The sequence below is a fragment of the Tetrao urogallus genome (genome assembly GCF_951394365.1).
Source record: "Tetrao urogallus genome assembly, chromosome: 2".
In the NCBI taxonomy this organism is placed as follows: domain Eukaryota; kingdom Metazoa; phylum Chordata; class Aves; order Galliformes; family Phasianidae; genus Tetrao; species Tetrao urogallus.
This window is the reverse complement of record NC_136814.1, coordinates 89,621,316-89,645,891: the sequence shown is the minus strand read 5'-3', so window position 1 is coordinate 89,645,891 and position 24,576 is coordinate 89,621,316. Positions and strand designations below refer to the sequence as shown.

General features: G+C 38.1%; 1 protein-coding gene across 1 annotated transcript in view; it reads left to right on the top strand.

Moving 5' to 3' along the window:
• Nucleotides 1–16,367: 16,367 nt before the first annotated feature.
• The window catches only part of MYOM2 (myomesin 2), a gene marked incomplete at both ends in the record, with an annotated part of 66,002 nt that continues 57,793 nt past the window's right edge, over nt 16,368–24,576 (top strand). The window contains 5 exons of the mRNA XM_079550376.1: nt 16,368–16,474; nt 17,542–17,661; nt 20,113–20,251; nt 20,454–20,611; nt 21,464–21,556. Coding sequence (XP_079406502.1) covers nt 16,368–16,474; nt 17,542–17,661; nt 20,113–20,251; nt 20,454–20,611; nt 21,464–21,556 — 617 coding nt within the window. The remainder of the gene's footprint in view (nt 16,475–17,541; nt 17,662–20,112; nt 20,252–20,453; nt 20,612–21,463; nt 21,557–24,576) is intronic.

Genomic DNA, 24,576 nt, shown 5'->3' with positions numbered 1-24,576 from the left:
AGTCCTGTTTGCTGGCTTCTTCCATGATTCCTGTGCAGACATGACCTTCCAGCCAGCCTTTCAACCACCAGCTGTCACAAACATTGTTATGTTCTTTACACATCTGTATTATTCTACCTGAGATTAAACAGGAAAGAACTATCTACAAAGTACAATATACTGTCTTTTTGTACACACAACTAAAGTTCAGGCTGAGGCTTTTTTATCACAGTGGAGTAATGGAATGCAGTCTTGCACATTTAATGCTACCTGGAATGCTTCTGAAAATAATCCTAAAGTGTTCTTTTTGACATCACTCCTCTTTCTAAGGGCTTCTTTCTTCAAGATTTTTCTTCTTCTACTGTTTTTTTTTTCTTAACATACCACTGCAAACTGTTACTTCCATTGCTCAAAGTTTATTATGATCAATGTCTATCCCACATCTCTGATTATCCAAAGATCAAAACCTACCATGAACTTTCTCATTACTTCATTGTCTACTAACACTGTCTAGGCAATCACTTTCTTTTCCCCTTAACTTGGAAAATGACAAATATAAAGATCCCAATGCAAAATATTTTCATGATGAAAATTTATGTTTCCATTCAAGACTTTTCATGCAATGGAAACTCTGAACTGCTGATTTGGGTCCCTTTGCCAGGGAGAGGGCAAGGATCGGTCGCTCCCTGAGGTCCCTTAGCAATCCCAAAGGCTTCGATCATGTTACGATGTTGCTGCTGTTGTCCTGTTGTAAATGCCCAGACATCTTGACGACTGCAGTCAGCTCAAAATTTTTTCCTCTCCTGCTCTGCTCTGTAGTATTTGTGTCACTTGGGGAATACTGCCAATGGATTGGATCAGGTACAATCATAACCAGACAGGCCACTGAGGGAGGGAGAACAGCTGTCCTAAGCATTCAAAGCTTTGCATTCTGTGCAGCTCTGAGGTGATCTGGGCTGCAAGATATTAATTAAGCTGGAAGAAGGTCTTTTTTGGTCTCGCAGCTCACTGATTCTGCTTACCTATTATTTAGATACTTTGCAGTAAATGTGGGATGGTATGCATTGCTGCCTGATTGCAATAGAAATTCAAGAAAGAAACAGGTTTAATGTTCCCTGTGGAGAAAATCATATACTGCCAGCTCTGCAGTACTATTAAGCCATTTGAATATCTGGAGTCCACAACATCATCTGACTAAAATCAAGAATAACAAACAAAGGCTTTAGTTCAAGTGAAGCAGGAATACAAATTTTCATAATTCTATCTGAAAAATGATTTTCAACATAAATATTGCCTTGTGAAAAAAAATAGTTGCAGAAGAATGCGCAGTAAGCCCAGGACACAAAAAAAGACATGGGTGAGTTGACTTATAGATAAAACTTAAAATGAAAAAGAACATAGGTATGTCTTGTATAAGCTTGTGTAGTGTAACCATGAGAAACAGTCTTTATTTGGTTAAAAACCCCCCTTTGAAATCAAGTAAGTCTTTAACTTGAGGATGAAGGATGCTGTTGTCAACCATCTGGGGTCACAACTGAATGTCAAGGAGGGAGAAGAGTAAAATAACAGTTAAATAGCACGGCAAAAGAATTCAGTAAATCCTCCAGTCAGGAATACTTGTTGCTGTGCAATGGCTGAGGATGGTAGTGGTAACTGTGAAAACTGGTGATCACCAAATGTATCTTGGCTTGAAGCACTAGCAGGGCTTGCAGCATTGCTGTTGAAGACCTGGAGAAATGACTCACTGGCATTTCTGTAAAACAGTAGTCTGTTTTCTTGTCACTAAAACCACCAAATTCTGTCTCATAAGACTGTGCAAACTCTGAGCCTGGCAAGGTTAGCGCACTTCTTGTTGGACCACTTTGTACAGAGCTCAGCTCTTTTGTTTATAACTTCTGAAATGCATATAACTAACAAATTCTTTTGAATTCCAGCAGTAGCACTAGAAATTACAGGGTCCTATTACTATCACTCCTAAAGAAAATTATGCCTGGGCTGTTTCCATTGTTTCTTGCCTGTTCACAGTGGAATTCTGGTCTGACCTCTACTTTATCATTGCTTTAAGTTGCTGTCCTTGTGAGTAACTTAATCCTTGAACTAAATAATATCATTTTTTAAAATGAGAATTACCTGCTGCCAGGAATATAGAAAAGACTTAGTACTCTAGAGCACATTTACAATCATACATAAGTCAGAGAGGGGATCTTGTGTGGCATGGGTCATACGCTGCATCAAGAAGTACTTTCAGTGACACGAATTGATGAATATGTCACGCAAAGTTCAATAACCCTAAATAGCAGGATATGCCTGAACTTGATACCATTTGATGATCTCACATGTTCTCACATTGAAGGTGATCTCATGCAGGTGATCTGCTGAGTGACCTGTTATGTACTTGTTACCTTCTCTTTTTTTTTCTCCTGTGAAACAGGAACAGTTAATTTCCATATTATCTGTGTGAGGATAAGTGGAATGTGAAAATGTTTTTTCTCTGCAAGATTATGTGACCTTGTTGTGTAAGGACGGAGAGAGGAGAGCCAAAAATACAGAGACAAAAGATCTGACTAACAATGACAAAAACAGTAATAAAAGTGTGTTTTGTTGTACTATTTGGTGAAGGTGGTAAAATTTAGAATGTTTCTTCCAGCAAAATGATCTGATTGAGAAGCTCCTAGTGACAGGGTAGCAAGAAAAGGTGAAGGCAACAAACAAACATACAGAGACACAGACCTAACAAACTGTGGAGAATGTGAGGAGAAACAAAATTCACTGGTCGCACCGATTGATGGGCTATCCCAGGAAGACTAACCTGGACTTTGCAAATGGTAAGAATGCAAACTGGGGTGTGGAGATCCTGAATACTGGGCTAGGAGGTAGGATTTGGTAGAACTGTGAGAAATGATGAAGGAGTATTTAGGAGAAGGGAATGGGGGAGGAAGAAAAGGGGACAGAATGAGAGGTAATGCGCATAAATTAGAACAGAGGAGATTCTCCCTGAACATCAGGAAGCATTTCTGTGCTGTGCAGGTGTCAGAGCACTGGGGCAGCCTGCCCAGAGTCTGCGAAGTCTCCTTTTTGGATGTGGTGCTGGGCACCCTGCTCTGGGTGTCCCTGCTTGAGACGGTCCCAGAGGTCCCTTCCAATCTCAGACAGTCTGCAATTCTGTGATGTGGCTATCTGTGCCCATGTTTTATGTGAGTCTTGTGGTTAGGAACTATTGATGCAATGCCTTGTCTTCGGTAATCTTGGAGACCAGTCATGTTAATGTCTTCTGTGGACGTTAATGTCTTCTGTACATCATTGCATGTCTCTTCAATACATGTTCATCTTCACTACTGATTGAACTTGCAAATGGAAAGCAGCAGCTGAGTTCCTCACTCTGGCGAGAGATTCTGGGTCACAGAATGGGGTCCAGCATCTGGGCAGGAGGGAGTTTGCTCCCAGCATCCTTTACCAACATGAATAAGCAAACTCTACTGCCCTGTGCTTGCATAGTGATATCCTAACCTCTTTTATTTTTTCCCCAGAAAATCAGGAAAGAACATTCAGAACAGGGCCAGTATTGGGTTTCAGAGAATCCACAAAATCTGACCATCTAACTCCCCATCAGTGATGAGAAAATGGTCAGTTCCCACTCACTCTCCTGGGATGCAGACATCTTGGGTGTCATCTGATTAGGAAAATAGTGAGAAATAGAACTAGTGCTCTCTACAACAGTAATCACTGCAACTGGCATCTACCAAAGCTTGATAGCATTTAAACAGACTTTGTATGATGTTAGTCAGTGGTGGATTCAGGGACAGTAGCTGAGTAGTGCACAGTGCCAGTGCAGTGACGTCTTCAGGCCACTTGACTTCAATGTAACTGGTTCCTGTCTCTGCCCTTTTACCAACTGAACTTGTCTAGATTTCATCTCTCCTTGCTGACACTAAGATCAGTTGATGGAGTAAGTGTTGCTAGTGCGAATGCCTGCAGAACATTTCACCACACACTGTGACACTTGAATAAATATACCAGAGTAAGAGAAAATCATTATGGCCCTTATCATTGTACCTGGCTGAAAAATAGAATGCAATGGTAAAGGAAGAAAGAGTGGTTGATAAATACTGGGGGTCTTCTATGGTATGGCTTGTCTAACTAACTGCAGTTAGTAAACTTTAGTAAGTGCTACTATTGTCATTAAGAAAATGTTTGGAAACTTTACAAAACATTTGATTAAATAAATAAATAAATATAAATCTAATCAGTATCTTCATGCCAGAGGTGGGTGACCCATTTGCCTGGCTCACCTTAAGACTCAGCAAAGCATGCTTAGTTAAGCAATCCCACTGTATGAAACCCCAATTTTGATTAAAATATCACTGTCATCCCATTACCAGCTTTGCAGTATTTCATGCTATCCAAAGCAATGGAAAATATATTCTTCTTGTCACTTGCAATAATTCACAAAAGAAGAATTTGGAACGCTTTACTGCATGAAGCAACCCTATATTTTCTGTTTGTGTTTGAGCTAGCCCACTGTCAACTCCTTAAACAGGCATTAAATCACGAAGGATATGATTCAGAGCCTTCCTGAGTCAGTAAAACCTTACTGCTGACTCTAGTGTGCTCCAGTGTAGGTCCTTGGACAGCAGAGTGACACATTACAGTTTAAATATCTTTTAAAATGTCGACTCAATGAATCATGGGCATGTTTGCCTTCTTAGATATAAATAAGAATAGTTACTAAAAGATCAACTTTATCTTATGTTGCAGGGAAAAAGTACTTAACATGTTGTGTATACAAGTATTGTAGCATTTGCTCAAAGTTTAATGCTGTCTGATGCTCTGGATGCATTTCAGTCTACCTCTGTATAAATGCCAGTAGAAAATCCTGGTCTGGATGCTTAAAACTGCCTCTATCAATGCTTTTTGCAGCTGTTGCTGTTCTGTCTCCCAGGAGTTCCATAGCCTTCTCATGGTTGTAAATGTCTTCTACGTCTGCAAACATCTTGGCTTTGGCATATGCTCATCTTTACACAGCCTATCCTCATTTCTAGGAGGGTTAGCTGGAGCTTTCAGCGGTGTGCCACTGCATGTGCTCTAAAATACTTGTGATTTGGGTGCTGAGAAATTAAAAAAGGCTCTAGTAGAAAAATGGAAATCAGTAGAAGATAGGAGGTAGAGAAAGAAGTGTGCAAGCTTCTTAGGATCTGGGCTGGGGCTGTCCTTTTTCTACCTGAAGAAGGCTGTTGGGTATGTTTAATGTTTAAACGGGCATGAAAATTTTAAAGTACTTTATATATTCTTCTGTTTTGAATAAGGGATATTTTATTTGTCATATACCTGGACTCCATTACTGACAATCTTGAGCTTCTGACCAAAGGCAGTAGTTGAGTAAAGAGCCTAATTTCTTTATGTGGTTAGACTTGCATCCATTGTTTTGCCTTTCATTTGTAGGGTCAAGAGAGATGCTAGGATATGGGTAGCTATGAAGGAAATCCAAGAGATTTTTCATAGAATCATAGAATGGCTTAGGTTGGAGAGGACCTCAAAGATCATCCAGTTCCAGGTTGCCACCCACCTTATCAGTCTGCCCAGGGCCCCATCCAAACTGGCCTTGAACACCTCCAGGAATGAGGCATCTACAACCTCTCTGGGCAGCCTGTGCCTGGGCCTTACCTCCCTTTGAGTGAAAAATTTCTTTCTAACATTTAATCTAAATTTCTTCCCTCTTTTGAAGTCATTCCCACTTGTCTTATCATTATCAGATTCATTGCCTGAAAACTCATTCTTCCTCTTGCTTGTAAGCTCCCATAAAGTATGGAAGGCAGCAGTAAAGTCTCCCTGGGTTGCTTTATGATTTCCAGTGTACAGTATCCTTTGTCATGATGTGGCATCAGAAATATTACCACAGGGCTCTATAAATAATTAGAACTACTGCAGAAATGAGGAACTTCATTTCTAGTTACCAAATTGTCAAGTCATGTGAGGCTATGAATACACTAAAAGCATCTGAAGAAATCAAGAGCTAAAATATTAAAGCCATGCTTCAGAAGATGTCTTTCATAGATGCAATATGTTTTCCTGGAAATGTAGAGAGAAAAAAGCACAAGGCCATCACTGAGGAAATCTTGCAGGCAAAAAGTACTGCTATATTTCCTTTCATTACTGTTTTGATGTTTCCTCCAGTAGCTAACAAAGCTAATGCATCTTTTTTTCTGAGCTCTGTTGCAGGTCTTGGTCTACCCCTGAATGGGAGTAGCTGAGCCATTACTTAAGCCTGTACACATGTAAACTTCCTACAACAAGAGGTTGGGATAAGACAGAGAGATAATTCCGAAAGACCACATTCACTAAAGGATTTTAGCACAAGCTCAATTTTAAGTGCTTGAATAATCCTTTTGATACCCTGCTAAATCTCGGGTTTAAAAAAGTACCTCTTAGAAAAGAATTTCTGTTTGGGAATTAGAGGGGTCAGGAAGAGGTGCCTTTAAAGAGGAAGTTTGTGCTAGGCCATAATCCAAATTTTTTTATAATTAAAATGTTGGATCATTTTTGGATTGTAAGTGCCCTGCTGCCTAAATTTCAATACCACCAAATGACACAATATTGCTGTTCTCCTTTCTACTCTGTACTGTGAATAACTACAATGAGAAGGAGAATTTTTGTTTTTTTGCTTACCTGGAAACAGTTTGGAATCAGCCCCTGCATGAATATTTCTTGCCTTGTTCTGCTCCCCAGAGCCCTCAGGATGCACTCTCACATTTTTGACATCCAGCCACGCCCTGAGGAGATAACTTAAAATAGAAGAGAGCTCAAGTGTTAGGACAGACAGACCAGGCTGTACGTTCCTCCATTTCTTTATAGAAAATAAATATAGCACAAGAAATTTAAAACAGAGTGTAATGAGGACTTTAAAATTTTCCTGCAAACTTACCTTTTGCCTCCTAAAACATAATGAAATAGGAGAGCAGGAGTTCTGTAAGTAAAGTGGGTTTGCTCTATTTTATTCCATGCTAATTAACAGCTGCTTCTGAATCAACATCTGTGCTCACTGCAAATGTACTCATTCTACCATGTCTGTCTGCATAGATCTAATTCTTTCAGACTGAATTATAATTTAAGATCGAAGGGAGGGAGGCAGAAGTCTGCATCAAGGAAAGAGTAGTCCTACGTTATGAGAAGGTAAGAAAGATCCTTAATCAGAATTATTTAGGAACTTTGGATAGGTTAGAATGATCTGGTTAAAGGCATCCCTTACACGTGTGCATAAGAAAAAAACATGACTTAAAAGTATGTTTTTCACATATCAAAATTTCTTATACCATGTGCTGAAAAATCTTAGTTGCCATTTAGTGACTTTCGTTTTGATCCCATTCTAACACAAGTGAATTAAAAATAGATTTTGTTGTTTTAAAATACTTGGAGCATCCATTAATTGCCACTATTATATGCTGCAGTTTCGGTGACTAGACTCACTCTTTGTGTCATTACCAGCCATGTTACGAGGTGCCATTAGGTGTGCGATATATTCCCAGAAACATTGTCCTTATTTCCAGGCGGAATAACAGGAATGTGATTGTTTCTTTACACTTGTCACAAAGCCTTGTTAAGGACCTGTTCCCTTCCTTTCTCGTCACTCATGCCATATGACAAATCTCTACAGGGTTGCTCACCAGTGGAGTAGAGTACTACCACTGAGCCCATGCTCGTCAGCTCAAGCAAGCACTGCTGTCCCATCGCATCTGGCTGTGTCTGAGCCAAAGCAGCAGCGCTGTATGCTGCTATCATCCATGATTCTGCCCTGGATCTACGAGATGAAAATCTGGGAACCCTACAGGCTTTGAATATCCATTTTAGTTGGTAGTAATCAGGGATCCTCAGAGTCTCACAGAACTGTGTGCTTTGGGTTGTTTTCTTTTTTCTTCTTCTTTTTTTTTTCTTTTTTTTCTTTCTTTCTTTCTTCCCCTCCCTCCCCCCAATGCACATTGATATATACGGCAGAGAAATCTCTCTTAGGTTGACCAGTGACATTATAGAGATGGAAACAGTGAGTAGGAATTGAACTCTCTTTACACCCATGTCAATAGGCTTTTTATATAGTTGCTGTGTCTTAATATATTGCAGTCATGTTCTCCAAAATCCACGGAGCTCTTAAGGAGGCAAGAGAGAGGCTCATTTTACAGCCTGAGGCATCAAGGGGATCTCATGTCTCTACTTATAAGATTCTGGGATTTATGGCTCCTCACAAGTTACTGATTATTTTAAATCCACAACCACTTCTAAATAAAACGTTAAAACTGTTTTCTCATAATAAACTGTTTGCCATGTGCTTGGTGTCGCACTTTTAACAGAAACTTTTTTATTTAGAAGTGAGGTCTGTCTTTTATGAGAATACAGCTTAAACTGCATATGTGTTAGGGCTTTTCTCTCATCCTTATATCACACCCTTATTGCCGATTAGGATGACCTCAGTTTTGGGAGAATTACTTCGTTAGTTCTAAATATAGCATTGTATCTGCCCTTAAATGGGAGCAAAGGGGCAGTAGCCTTTAGAGAGGGGAATTATTTTTGTTTTCCTCAGCCAGAGTCTACTAAGCTGGGAAAGGCTGATCTTCTCTGCTCTGCAATTTTTCTGTATCCCTTGGTAAGTCCATTCTTCATCTAACTTACTCTTGTTCAGAAGAAAGGGGAGTGATTATGGGGAAAGTGTTGCATGTTGAGTGCCTTTCTGTTCACAATAAATAACTTTCCATCCTTGGGGAAAAGCAGCAATAAACAGGACATTGATGAAATTATAAAAAAACAAGCAAAAAAGAAAAGCAGAATTGTTTCATTCTGTACATAGCCAGTTGATTTTATTGTGTATTGTGTGCTTTGTTTTACTCATTTCTTTTCTTTTCTTTCTTTCTTTCTTTCTTTCTTGCTTGCTTTCTTGCTTTCTTTCTCTCTCTCTTTCTCTCTTTCTCTCTTCCTTTCTTCCTTTCTTCCTTCCTTCCCTTCTTTCTTTCTTTCTTTCCTGAATATAAAGAATTATGTTGTACCAATATATATTTCTATTGGTATATGTGCATTCACACTTGCATGCGTATTGATGGCGCACTTTTTTATTTTTTTTGGGGGAGGGGGGTGGGTTTATGCTGTATGAAGAGATAAAGCATAAGTTTTATGGTGGATATACCCAACAAATAAACATGGAATTCATCCTGTACTAACTGGCAAAACTATTTGGCATGCTGAGTAATGAAAAGTAGCTGAGACAGAAAGTTTTACTTTTATTTTTACTCTACCATACTTTTAAATACATCTTCAGAAGATGCATTCTTAGTGCCTGTATTGCTTTAGGCTACGTGATTGTTCTGTGCCACATGAAAATTCCAGGCAAATTCCACTGATAGCGTCTGGGGAAATCACATTCATGCTCTTGAAACTTTGCCTGTGGGATGATAATACCTGTGAGCCAATGAAAGCGTCATAATTAAAGATAATAAAGCTTGGGATTATGGGAAATGGCTGACTTTCATCATCTCACTGTCTCACATTCCTTGCTGTCCAGCTGGAGGGATTTACTACACTTGCCAAGCAAATGGAAATCTTAAAACCGTACTGGAACTTGTTGCAACTCCTTAAATATTTGGAGTGCTGGGATGGCAAAGTTTCAGGTCAACATGGCCAAATGCAGCCTCATTTAATTTCCAGTGAAATAATATCATAAGAAATCTTCTACTTAAATAGAATAGAATATATACTGCTTGGCTTATAGCAGTGATAAGGCAAAAGATGTTAGATTGTGGTGGTGAGTTGTGTGTATGTCCTCCCTTCCATCACAAGACTTGTGGAAAAGCCAAAATTACAGATTAAACTTTCAAGAGTGCAAGAACCAATGCTCCCCACATGGCAGTGACCTCACTAGAGGGGCGGGTAGCTGGGGGGGGGCAGAGCTATGGCCCTGCCTCCTGTCTGCACACTGCAGAGTATAGCTGGTGCTGAACTCTACCAAGGGTTGTAGCTGTGACCATGGTATACTGTAAATTGCCTTCACACTTGCTGTGATGGTTGAAGGTAAAGCATACCAATAAGTCTTCGCAAACAAGACCACTTGATACAGTGAGATGTTAAATGTCTACTCATTCAAAACGTGAACTTATTAACAGAAGACAGATACATCTATGATGGCCAGTATCATCAGATACTTGAAAATGTTGCTTTGTTGGATGTTCAGATGCCTAAAAGTTGGTCAGAGAGTCCTTTTTTTTTAGGCTTAAAGAGGAAAATGATGCATGTATTTCTCAAAATGATTTTAACCAGATCAAACATCTTGTCCACAAGATTTCTGTTTAAAACCAATTTGCAAAACTGGCAAACTCTATTCCCAGACAGCTGAGACGTGATCAGTAAAATACGAGACCAGCTGTAATGTAGCTAAAAACAAGACAAGAAAGAAAAAAAGACAAAGAATCTTGAAGCTTGATGACTAATGTCTGGAGTTCCATATGGTTTAAACATTGTGAATTCCATATGCTTTTTTAATTTCAGAAACATTTATATTCTGTTGCCAAAAAAGTTGAAGCTGATTTCTTATTATGCAGAAGGAAAAAAATTCAATGGGAAAGACAAGTGTCTTAAACTAACAGTAGATTGTGTGGTTTTTTTTCTATTTATCCTCTTTCATACACAAAATATAATTTTTTTTATAAGATCTAAATACAGACACACACAGAGATAAAAACTGAAGAAAAATATTAACATTTTAGAAGTTTATTATTAAAATGGAGATGTTATCAGACCCTGTACATGCCATTCTGTTATAGACTACAGTGTCTATGAGTGGCACAATGATTCATGCTATCTTTACCAGATTTCCACCAAAGTGAAGTTTCCTGAGGGAAAATGTTCTTATGTATCTGATGTAATTTCTATGGAATTGATTAAGCCATCCGGAAAAAACTACATGTTTCCTGAGGCAGTATGGTAATTCTGTAAGAAGGATATTAGAAGCAAATGATGTCTACATATTTTTTTTTTCCCTTCCCCTTCCCCTTCCCCTTCCCCTTCCCCCTTCCCCCTTCCTCTTCCCCTTCCCCCTTGCCCCTTCCCCCTTCCCCCTTGCCCTTCCCCTTCCCCTTCCTTTCCCTTTCCCTCCCCTCCCCCTTTCTCTCTCTCTCTCTTACAGGTAAGTAATAAGGAATTAATTGTATTTGATCAGCTAAATATAACAAATTTTAATGTACAAGAGAAGTATGAGTTGGAAAACCAGGGCTTCTGAAAAACTTATATTGTGTAAGTAAAAAGAGCTACAGATTTTCAGAGGGAGAAATTCCATGAGGAAATCAGGACGAAACTTTGATTCAGTGCAAAAGTTCAAAGTTATTTAAGAATGATGAGATGCCAAGGAGGCTCATGGATTTATGCACATAGGAGCAGGATGTACTGATCTTACAGCCAGAATGAGAAAGATAGGCTATGTGATCCAAGATAGGTAGACAAGAACCTGAGAATCCTTTTTGGCACTTCTGCAGATGGGCAAGGACAGAGATGAGCAAAGGAAGTGCAAGTTGCATGGTATGGCATTGACAAGTCAGGCAGAGAGAGTACATACTGTATAGTGCATCTCTCATGACATGATCCTCCTGAGTCTGAGAATGCAAATCTCAGTCTATCTGTGGTGTGCACAACCATGTTCTCTTTCCCATGATATCTGTCAATCCCATTCATAAATTTATTTGGTTGTGAGCCTGCTCTCTGAGGTTAGGTGAACAATCATGCTAGAATTTACTGCCTGTCCTTTAAATCTTAAATTAACTCACTTATCAAACAATGTCTCCATATCAGACGCTTGGCTTCCTGCTCCCAAATGTGGCCCCTTATCACATGGCCATAGATTATTGCTTTCTATTCAGATCAGTATTACTATTGCATGAAGCTATGCATATCTTGGCCTGGGAATTCTTCTATCTATTCCTGAGTTTTCTCTTTTATTCACATATATAAATTGTTATACAGGTGCTACCAAATGTGAGGAAATATGTATTTGTGTAAACTGATCTGAACAATCTAACTCACTCACATTTTATATCATTAATTCTCATGGGCATTTTGGTTGATGTAATATTTTTGTTTGTGTTTGATAGCCCTCTGAGTGCTTTATATAGCACACAGTTAGATCCTGCTGATATCAGAACCATCATTTAGAGTCAGAGAAATAAATAAGTGTAAGAAATAAAAATGCAGGAATAAAAAGGTACTATGCACTGCCAAAAGAGTGAAGGTCATATAAGAAACTAAACACCTTGACCTGTAACTCCAGATCTTTTTCTTGAAATCCAGGGAAGTTAACTGGATCTCTATGGATAAATTTCAAGAGCAGTTTTGTGACCAGTTCCCTCTAAATCTTGCAGTCACATATCAGTAGAACTTCACAAATAAAACTATTAATTTTTTACAATTGTTCAAACAGTTAATTTGTGTTTCTCTTGGCCCATTTATGTAATTTTTTTGCTGATTTCTCAATTTCCCACTGGAAAATGTACATTTTTTTCTTTGATGCCTCTATCAGATCATTTTCTGCACCTTGCTATTGGGTTAGTTCCACCATTTGGCATACCAGTATAATCAGGGCTCCATTAGTAATAAAATCCTGATTTACCTAAGTCAGTAAATTCAGTGTGGCTAAGTTGTTACTTGTGTATCATGTTAACTAACTCTGTTTCTGTTGACTAAATATTAATATATATTTCATATACCTCGTATAAATGTATATCAACAATAAACTGGAAAAAAAGCCAACATCTTATTCCTAGGAAGACAGTAGAAACTTTCCTTATCCTAAAATCAAGATACCCTATGGGTTCTGTAGACTCTGCTAAAGTTGTTTTTACAGTAGGGCTGCAATTTTGTTCTTCAGATCGTCATCTTTGCAGGACTACTAAGTATTAAATACATACTCCGCAAGCATCATTGTAATTAACTGGTGATGATTATTGCGTTTGGAACTGTTGCCAGGCAGCTCCCCTCTGTGTTAACAGAAGGTACAATGAGTCTGGCTGCTAACAAGCTCTGCTAATTGCTTGCATGTAGGCTGGGAGCAAAGGGCTATGCCTGTTTCCGTTCCATAGACGCTTAAGTAAATGTGAAGAGTATCTGAACTGAAATTTTGAGATTTGTGTGCTGATTAACAGAAAAAGACATGCTAGTTAAAATGTAGGTTTTACATTTAGTGGAAAAAGTGGAACTGTAAATGGCAAAGATGTTTTTTCCTATCTCAGAAATGAAAATAACCTAGGCTGTGATCCATCCAGGCACCTGGGAATTACTGTGCAGCCCTTGTACACAAATCAGATCTCAGGGGGAGTTATACACATAGCATACACATAGCAACGCATAAGTTGCATGTTGATAAATTCATAGAATTGTTTAATGGGGCCACATGTAAACATGAGTAGCCCTTCACAGCTGAGTCAGCTGAATCTATGGGTTTGCCATTTGCAGCTTCATTTAAGTGACAGGGCTAATTAAAAATAGAACAGATGGAACATTATACTATTAACTATTTGGTTAACATACAAACTTTGGAGAAAGACAAATATATATGCATAATAGTCACACGGTTAAACAACTGGAAGAAAATCAGTATTTGATCACTGCAGACATCATGTCATGTACTGATATGAAAAGTAGGAGAAGCAAGGCTGCTAATCTGTCTGTATAACTGTGTTTATGTAGCTAAGACAATGTGTTACTCCTATAATGAGTTAATAGATTCAAGTCAGCTCAGCACTGCATGAGGGCACATAACTAAATCTGCATTTCTGCAAGCTGTTGCACCATGGTGTACTGACTTGAATGGTGTTAACTTTTTTATTTCTCTAGAAATGTTATAATACATTTCTTTAATGTCTCTTATTAATGCTGTAAACCTGCTTTATTTTTGTCTCACAGCATATGGTATTTTGCCTAAAGCTCTCATTCCTGCATGTGTGACTAGTAACTTTCATATCTCTTTAAAAAAAGAATGAAAAGGGAATGAAGGCTAGAGACTATGCAGAAGGTGCAGCTGTCAGGTGGTAAAATATAAAACATATAAAACATTGTGTGATTAAATCTTATGGCTTTTTTTTAATTAAGATCTTTCTACTATTAAATGTAACTACTAAATACACCTAAATAAACCTGCAGAGATTTTACTTTGAAAAGTAAGACTAGCTGGTGTGAGAATGTCATGACCTGGGAGAATCTGATTCAGCTTTTGAATACCTGAAACTAGCACTCAGATGCAGCTAGAATTTATAGTATCATATGCTGGAAATGGGGTATTTGTAGGTGCTTTACCAGAGTTTAAGATTCAGTTTCTTAGCCTTTTAAGGATGTCTGTTTGCTTGTTCGCTTTCAGTTGATTTGGATTTAATTTTGTAGAGTTGAGGCAAATTGCTAAACACAAACACAAAGAGGAGGGACATATTAAACTGAGTTGCAATTTTTCAGTGAATCATCTTTTCTTCTTCCTAAAAGTCTAATGTGTCCTGTAAGAGATCTAGCTTTGATTTTTTCAAGAACATCAAAATGTACGAAGTAGTTTCTTCTGCATACATGATCTGGCTAACAGTACAGTTAGGAAAATCTTTAAAAGGTCACACTAAAAATGCATGCAAAATTCTTGATTATATTTGTGATTTTCAACAATTTTATAATTGCTTACCTATTCTTAAATAGGAATTTTGCAACTTTTTTTTTTTTTTTTAAACATGAGATAATATTAAAAATGCAGGTACATGACAGAAAACATCACTGCTTTCAGAATAAGTATTTAAAAGCTTATTTTCAGTAAGTGGATTGCACGTGCTTTTTCCACAATACATTAAACAAATCCACAATTAATTAAACAAAATAAAGTTATTGAAAATTGAAAGTTGAGAATGATGTGTGACTAAGATTATTTAATTTTGAATTAAATTTCATTTTAACAGAAATATCTGTTTTCCAGAAAGAGTCATTCCTCTGATTTTGATGTGTGTATTAATTTTTCTCCCCAAAGCACAGGTATCTGGTAGTAATTAGAAATCAATTAAAATTGGTCATTACTAGTGTCTTTGAAATTAATTAATGGGAATTCCCATTGTACCTATAGGAGCAGGGCCTGCATGCCCCAGGGGCTGACGTGGATGCCTGGGTAACAGGGAAGGCCCAGGAAGGTTGGGCAAATAGGTTCATGACTACCCTGGGGCCTTGAAATCTCTCAGTGGCCCCTGGTTGACCTAGAGGTGTTTCACATCCTAGAGTGTGTCCCAGGCCATGCCAGAACTGCTGGGCAAAAAACTGCATAGGAGTGTAAACAACTGGGGCATTCTCCTATCCTGGAAGAAGGAAATCAGATGTTCTCTCAGGAATTTGCCTAACTTCAGGCTTTGGCACAAGCCACTTTATAGACTTTATATAGGGAAATTGCTTATATTGTTACTGCAGAGCAGCCATCTCTTGGAGAAAGTGTCTGATTTGTTTGCCTGCTGTTGTCCCTCAAAGCCACTTAGACCAAGTAGCCCAGGAGCACAGAGCCTACATCCAACTGAGAATACGAGCAGGACTTACAGTTGCATAGGCTGACACCTTCTCAGGATATAGCCAGTAGCATTCCACGCTTTTGCAAAAAGTCTTCATCATTTTCCTAATGAGCATAAAAAAGATGCGGATACTTTTGTCTGCTTTTAACAGCTTAGCTGGGAATTCGGTAAATGCCGACACAGTATGCTTGCCAACCACATGTTTTTGCGAGCTCCCTGAACCTTCTATCATGATCAAACTCTGCAAAAGTTTTGGAGGCATTCTGTAGGACAACCACAATGACTGGTCTACAGAAAGAAAAAAAAGAAAAACATGAGAAAAAATAGCGTGAGCCAGCTTTTTTTGGTTTATATAGGAGATATAGGATAGGAGATGTGAATGCTGTGTTGGAAACTTCAACATGCTGATGCAGAGTGGATTAATACGATCTATTTTGTGTTGTCATGGTGAACTGGGCTAGAAATGGTGAGTGCAAATTGCAGGAAGGGATAAAGCAAAATATTTGAAAAGTGGAGAGATGAAATAGCTCGAAAATGTCCCAAAAGCTGTCAGATTTCTGTCCCTGGAAACTTCTAAGGAGGTATTAAACGATATCTGGAAAGAAGAGAAAAATCATTCATCAAGATCTTCTTGCTCTATTATCTATGATTTTGTGGCTTGTTTTGTGGCTAATAAACAGCCCAATGTGCCCATGTATATAACTGACGGCTCTGTTTGCGACAAAGTGATGGAATTTTGTACATCTGTGCTTGTACATATGTATATGTATGTAAAAATATCAAACAAGTATCTGAAACATATGGCTAACTGTGATTTCATTGCAGGAATTGCTGGTTGTAACAAACTGAAGTATGTCATCAGTAGCAGTGCCATTTTACCAGAAAAGACACAAACACTTTGATCAGTCCTATCGCAACATTCAGACAAGATATGTACTTGAAGAATATGCAGCAAGAAAGTGAGTACCATGTATTTCTCATGTATCGCATACAGATGTTTCTATACTGGATAATCAGTCAGTTCTTCGAATGCAGATATTTGCATTCTCCTCTCCCTTGCTGGTGATTTATTCAGAATGGTACTTTTTTCAATTCCTTCCATAGAGATGCTTCTTGTGTGTCATCTTCCACCAGCATAGCTAGACTATCTAGTTAGGTAGCAACCCATCTACACAGGCTTTTTATCTGAGGTTTCATCCTTTTTACTGCCTCCAAATTGGAAATTCCATTTTTTAAGCTCTGATTGAATCTCACTTTGTCTTAAGTAAAATTGCACTGAAATAAATTGTAAATTAGAAGCAGGTTTTTTATCCATTCTTCCATACAACATGAGAAGAATATGAATTCTCCCAAAATTGGCTATTCCTAATTATGCTTTTTTTGTCATTCAAATTATTTCTTTCTTAAAAAATCAACTAAGCAACAAAACAGTTTCAATTCCTCTCATGAAGTCTCTGAGTTTTAGTTTTAAAGCCTGGAACATTGAATCTGGGTTGCTTAGGAATTACTGTCCTCTCTCTTGAGTAATTAAGATGCCTAGCTAACTGTCCAGCTTCTGCAGATTCCCTTATGAAAGAGGGATTTTATGAGGAAGATTATGTGAAGTGTAGAAAGGCAAGAATATTTAGAAATATGCAGTATTATAGGGATTCTGTGTGCGCTGATTATTAGACAAGCTGGTTCCCTTGTGATTCATTTAGCAGTGCTACCACAGCACTTAAAGTATTGAATATGGACTATAGACTATTTAATAGAATCAAATGAAATAAAGTGTCTAATGACCTCAAGTGATTAATGATGGGCATTAAGCCTCTGAAAGTCGACTGGGAATCAGAACATCCTAGTAGCACTGCAGTTAGTAAGGAATGCAAAGTAGCATCTTTACCAAACTGCTCGATTACAGAATTTAACTTGCTTGAAGTAATTTGTTTGACTTTTATGAATGCATTTTTTCCCCAGAACTGCTGGGGTATAACAGTTTTGGCTTTTTTTTTTTTTTTTTTTTTTTTTTTTAATATATTTGAAGGGCTGCTTCTAGGCAGGCTGCTCACTATGAATCAATTGGCCTGGGAAAAACAACATGCAGACTCTGTGCCAGGAGGGCACGCAGCTTGGCTCATGAAGCAATGCAAGAATCCAGAAAAAGGTAAAGCTGTGTCCCACCTGACCTGTGTAGTGGCTCTGGTTCCATTCAGTATCTCTTTTTTGCCAGGGCTCTCTTCAAAGTCAGCAAGACTGGAGTCTTCTCTGTCACTGTTCAACACTAATCTATTTTGGCTAGAATACTAAATCACCAAGTATCATTTTCATTCTCATATTTCAACCCAGAGTTGTTCCCCTTAATCCCCAGCATGGTCCTTGCAAATAGCTTTAAACTCAATAAAAATTAGAATCTGCTCAGGATCCAAAACATTTTCAAACAGATCTACTGCACTATTCCTACATTTCTGTTTGGATCAGTTTGAACATTTTGAATTCTTTCCTTAATACCAAGATGGCTTTTTGTCATGTCTCAATTACAGGCTTGGTATGAAGTCTTAGAATAAATGTGCTGGCAGCAATGCTCCAATTAGAGAATTTGACTGTTTCTGCTCTGACATGCTTTACAGTGACTGTAACAAATATATAGACAGTATATGATACAAGAATTAATTCTGCCTTATCTGTAGAAAATTTGTTGAGAATATCATATACATATTTAGGGTTCTTGAACTTTTTTTTGAAAGATGCATCCTAGGAGTAGAATGTTCCAGGGGAATAAAACTCATTAGCATAATATAACTTATCTTTTAAAAACCATCTTAAATTTTATTAATATTAAATTATACATGGCAAAACAAGGCTGGTGTTCACAATACACTGAAGTAAAAAAAAAAGATATTTAAAAAATAGCAGTGAAAATAATATCTTGATCTACTTGTTCACTGAAGATCATGCAAGTCGTCTTCTTTGCTTCACTGCATCTTGGGTTATACTTTAAGAGTCTGTAATTATAGTTGTGTTAGAAATTGCTGATAGCTCCTTGCTTTTGTGCTGTTGTCAAGGCCAAGTAATGTAGGCTGCTTACAGAATCATCATGAATGAAGAGGCGTGAGTTAGCTCCTCCTGAAAATGTTGAGGTTTTTATAAGAATTCTGAAAAATCTATGGAGTCAGTTCTTCAGTTTACCCAGGTGGCTCACTAACCCTTTTAAAACCAACAAATTTCTCAAGAGAGTCTTTTACTAGCATTATCTGTAGCATGTCCTGCTTGCCCCTGTCCAAGGATAACTTTGGTGTATGCAGCAGTTCATCACATCTTTGTGAACTCCTTGGTCTATATCTGTCAGGTGAGGACATTTGATGCAGCCCTTGGATCTAGAAGTGATTCTCAGGTGCTAGAGCCAGGGACACACTAGAAGCATGGCACAACTTTTATCATAATATGACGTAGGCACAGAACCTGCCTTCACTACTCTGCCTTATTGTATCCATGGGAAGGAAAGTTAAAGCCAGAGTGAAGCCAATCATGTTATTGATCTTGAATAAGGCTGTGGAGTGTCAGGACAGTATGACCATGCCTGCTTCCAAGAAATATGAAGCTATGGCACAACATATATGGGGGGAAAGACAGTGTAAGAATCACAGAATTGTGAGGGTTGGCAGGAACCTCAAGAGATCATCAAATTCAACCCCCCTCCTAAAGCAGGTTACAAAAATAGGTGTCCAGATGGGTCTTGAATATCTCCATACAAAAAGACTCCACAACCTCTCTGGGCAACCTGTTCCAGTGCACCGTCTCCCTTACTGTAAAAAAGTTCTTCTGCATGTTAGTATGAAACTTCCTATGTTCAAGTTTTAGACCATTATTCCTTGCCCTATCACTATGCACCTCCACAAAGAGCCTGGCCTCATCCATTTGCCACCTACTTCTCTTTAGATATTTATAAATATTAATTAGATCCTCTCTCAGTCTTACTGAGGCTGAACAGACCCAGGTTACTCAGCCTTTCCTTATACTGGAAATCATCTATCATCTTTTTATCATCATCATTTATCATTTTTGTGAGCCTACACGGGACTCCTTCTAGAAGATCCCTGTCTTTTTTGATCTGGGTAGCCCTGTGCTGGACTCAGTGGTCTATATGTGTCCCCACCAGGGCAGAGTAGAGGGCGGGAATCACCTCCCTTGACCTGCTGGCCACACTCTTTTTAATGCACTCCATGACACCATTGACCTTCTTGGCCACAAGGACACACTGCTGGCTCTTGGCCAACCTGTTGTCCACCAGAACACCCAGGTCCTTCTCCACAGAGCTCCTCTCCAGTCCGTAACCTGTAGAGATGCATGTGGTTATTCCTTTACAGGTGCAAGTCTCTGCACTTGCTTGCATTAAACCTCATTCAGGTTCCTCTCTGCCCAACTATTCAGTCTATGCCATAGTCATATGCACCTCACAAGCTCACTAGGATGAACTCATAGACTGGTAGGCTAATTCCTAAACTAAGTTTTCCATCCTGATGTGGTTTCAAAGCCCTTAGATGACTAATGTGTGTAACTAATAATCTTAAAGCTTCATATTAATCGTTCTTATCTGACATTTTTTCTTGTTCTACAGGACTCATGAACAAAAGTCTCATGCTAGTGATGAAAAAAGGATCAAATTTGCCAGTGAGTTGTCATCTTTGGAAAGAGAGATTCACATGGCCAGGCACCATGCTAGGGAACAACTGGATAGACTTGCTATACAAAGAATGGTACAGTACTGAATAGTTTTTTTTGTCCCTATCCAAGTACAATTGTAAGATATACTAAAAATTAGGTGTATGTTTCAAATATTAGTAATGACTTAACATTTTTTGATATTGTGAATTTGAGATTAATCTTCTAGTCTATTTGAATATAGTGCTAAATGCTTCCTTTCTTTTCCTACTTCTATTGGTTTCCTTTGTCTAACAGGTAGAAGAAAATATGGCTCTGGAAAGACATGCTTTTGAGGAAAAAATAAGTCGAGCTCCTGAAATCCTAGTGCGCCTGAGATCTCACACTGTCTGGGAAAAGATGTCTGTGCGTCTTTGCTTCACTGTACAAGGATTTCCCTCCCCTGTTGTTCAGTGGTAAGAAATTGGCCTTATCCAGGCCTCTAAAAATGTTGTTTAGCTTTTCCCATTGGGAATTTATGGTGTTAGTGATAAACGTCACAAACATAATGGCTATTTAAAAACACTTCGTAATCCTCATGTATGGGTTTTATCCTGGTACTTGACACTGCAGTGGGAAGAGTGGGTGGAAAGCTTGCTGAGTGGCCATGCGCAGTGCGAAGAGCAGCAAAATTGAGCATTTCAGAAGGCAGATTGTGGAAAGCATTCCAGTCTTTTTGGCCATTCATTTCCCTGAAGATGAAGTAGAAAATGGCACAATATGCAAAGTTCACAAACTAGGCCCAGGTTAACTTGCACAGCACTATTGTTGTCATAGGCAATTGCCACAGACTGAGTGTTTGCTTTGTGTCAGCCCCTCTTGAGGTGGACATTAATGTAGAGACTCTGAAGCTGCCCTCCTGTCTAGATACGTTCTATCTGGTATATGGCAGAGCTACAGACTGAACTGTGAATATCTTACCCAATTGCTATTTCCCTTTTGTGAGCTGAAGTGCTCTACTCTGATCAAAGTTTGCTTCCCATCTTGTGTCAGGGCTAGTGGACTGGAAAGTTCAAGTAACATCCTGTCTTTCTCTACTGCCATGTCTTCTAGTCTGGGTACATTCCTTTCCACTATCTACTACAGCAATGGTCCTCCTTCACCTTTGTGGCCTGAATTGTATTTATTCACATAATATTGGAAAATACACAGAGAAAATGTATAGAGTTCTCAGATTATAAAAAATGATTCCTGAATGTAAAAAGCAGCCAAATCATTGCAATGAATAGAAGCTGCTATTAATTAACTCATTTTTTTTTGATTGTCAGGTACAAAAATGAGGAACTGATTACGCCAGCAAGTGATCCAGCAAAGTACACTGTTGAAAACAAATATGGAGTACATGTATTGCATATAAACAGGTACAGTAGATTTTTATACTCTATTCACATTCATCACATTTCTCTCAAATTTAGGCTAGACGTGGTTCACTAAATAGCTGGATATTATGTCATGAAAATGAGTTGAAAATGAAAAAGTAGATATTTCTATCTATCTAGATTTTCTAGCTTTGACAGTCTATAAAAAGTAAGGAAGATGTAAGTGGCTGAACGAAGTAGTTTTTTTTTTTTTTGTTATAATTTTGTTTTCTTGGCAATCAAAGTAGAAAAATGTGTATTTTATGTTCTTTTCATGACAAAGCTCTTTAAGTTACCTAGAAATTCTGCTGGCCATGGCAAAGATACACAATTATTGGTTTTTGTTTTATTATATGGCGGGTTCTATTTCCTTTTGATCTCCATTTATTTGTTCTCTGAGAACTAAGGAAGTGTTAACTTAGAAAGAAAAATCTAATTTAATTTATTGTGTTTTTCAAAATGATGTTAATCTTGAAATATAGAAAATGCCTGTATAGAACATCTTCCTAAAACTAACACTCATACCAGGCTGTCCTAAACAGCTGAAATGTTGCCTGTTGCCTGTGACTTAGTACGAATTCTTTTTATAAAATATAAAATGCCAGAGTAAAATGAAGATATAACAGCAGTATTCAAAAAAGAAAATGAATATCTAGAGAAGAGGCACAAAAAAGACCTTTGCTTTTAAACTTCTCTAGATATGAGCTGTGGTCAAACAGCTGGAATATTTGTAGCTAGTCCTTATCTAATCAAATGTTTCATCTTCTACTCTGTCTGTCTACCTGTCAGCAGTGGAAGAGACCCTGAACTTGTGAGAAAGCGGAGCAGAGAAAATAACTGCATAATTCTTTCTATTTTTGGGAAGGAATGCTTGTCTTTGTTTCTGAAATGAAGTCCAACTGGACTTTTCAACTTTCTGTAGCTCAGGACAGGAGAAGCATATCCCTGTATAGAAGTTCTCAGCCATAACCACTCTGTTATTGCTTCTTAAGAGATTTCTAAAGGAGTAGTAGTACTTGTAAGTACCTATAAGATACTCACAGCCTTCAATCCCAGGACATGAGTAATTTCCTGGCTGCTCTCTGTATCTGTGAGATGTCTCATCACAGCTAGTTCTATCTCGCCAGCATTACTTTTGGAGGTGAGGTTAAAAGAGAAAAACAGGTTGCTCTATTGCAACCCTCTCCCTTGCAGCAGATGAAAATGAAAAATGCTCTCCTCTTGTCTGGATCTGTGTGGCAATGAGTGATAGATAAAATATGGGTAACTTAATGCAAGTAAATGATTGTACTTGTGTTTATCTTGCTTAGCGTTAATAAGCTGCTGCTTGGTGAGTCCCGACATTCAATATGTAGCACAGTTTTCTTTTCTGACTTTTAGAGTGTAATTTGCTTTTTGAGGAAGCGAGAATCAGTGAGGATAGTGCTTTTAGAGCATCTGTAGCCATCACATCAGAGGTATCTTATAATCCCCTGGTACCTTTTTGTCTTCCGTTACTGGTTATCAGTCATGTAGACAACATTCACAGCCACCTTTGGGATTGTTCAGATAGAGTTGTACTTATTCAGACATACCTTAGAGTCATTCACTGGCAAACACTTAAGAGTCCACCCCCACTCATCATCATCCACTGTTTACTAGGCACAGATCTGTGTGTATTCATATGTGGTCACTCATGCTCAGTTAAGCTGCCCTCTTCAACTACTGTTGCTCTGTTCCTTTTCTGTTCTGTCTGGTAGCATGGTTTTTATGCTAGCTAAGGTCACCTAGGTGCTCTCTGACAGATCTCCCTTCTCCACTTAAAAGACTATTGGGGGATTATTATTATAGACCCAAAGCTATGATTTATTTACCATAGACTTACACAGTTCATCAACGTAAAAAAAGGTCTAAGTTTAAATAGAATTTTTAATTACTGATCTATTTGATTTCAAAACTTGACCATTAATTTCTTAGTGCTTCCCAGTAGTTGGAAAATCAACCCGTGGGAAATGAAAGAATGTTTTGATAGTTTTTCTATTGCTTTTATTATATGTACTAGTATTTGACAAATTATATGTATTTGGTTAAAATAGGTATTACTAAAGTTTTAAGTAAAAACATTTATCAGTTCACTTTGGATCTTCCATAAATATCTGTATGCATGCATATTTGTAGCACTATTTTTTTCCTAGAAGTAGAACAGTTTGGATTTTCCACCTATCCACTGCTGTGCTCTTCTCAGCTGTTCATACCAAAGTGCTGAGCTGCATATCATCTGATCCACAGCCACTCTGAACTGCCTTGGAATTTCTTGGCTACCTTTTTAGTGCTTCAGGGAAGCTCAGGGAGTGAACTTTTCCTTCTGATGCAAGTGTGATATTTATTCCTATGAGTATTCCTTGATCCCAGTGGAAAAATTCTTGAGGCGCCAGAACCAGGACGTCACCTTGTCAACTTAAAACAGTAACTGGACACAATTTCATCCCTCGTATTTGCTGTCTTTGAGGGCCCATGTCTATAGAAGATCATTTTCATTTCTCAGTCTCCTATTTTCATGATGCTTTGTGCTCAGTTTACCACATTTTCTACATTCATTAAGCACTATAATTACCGTACAGTTCCCCTCTCTTGCTCATTATAACCTTTCTCATTTCAGAGTCTGAGCTCAAGATTTCCCTTATGCAGTAAAGAAGGGGGATATGGAGCTTTCATGATAAGTTTTGAACTTCTCACAGTTATAGGGCTTGTTTAATATTTATTTCTTTATTCCATTTGATTTAACTACAGATAGTCAGATGATACAGTAAAATATTTCTCTATCAGAGGTAGAAAAGATTAGTACACTCTGTTTCTCTATAGCATGGCTGAAAATATTTTACATGTTAGTGTCTATCTCAGTACTTTAAATTCAAACATTTTGGATTTCTTAGTTGATGCTATTTGTATAGCCACAGGTTTTTGTTCTATTCTCTAGTGCTTTTCTTTTTTTTTTTATTTCTTATGATGCATGGACTAGTTCTTTCACTGATATGAAAGTCAAA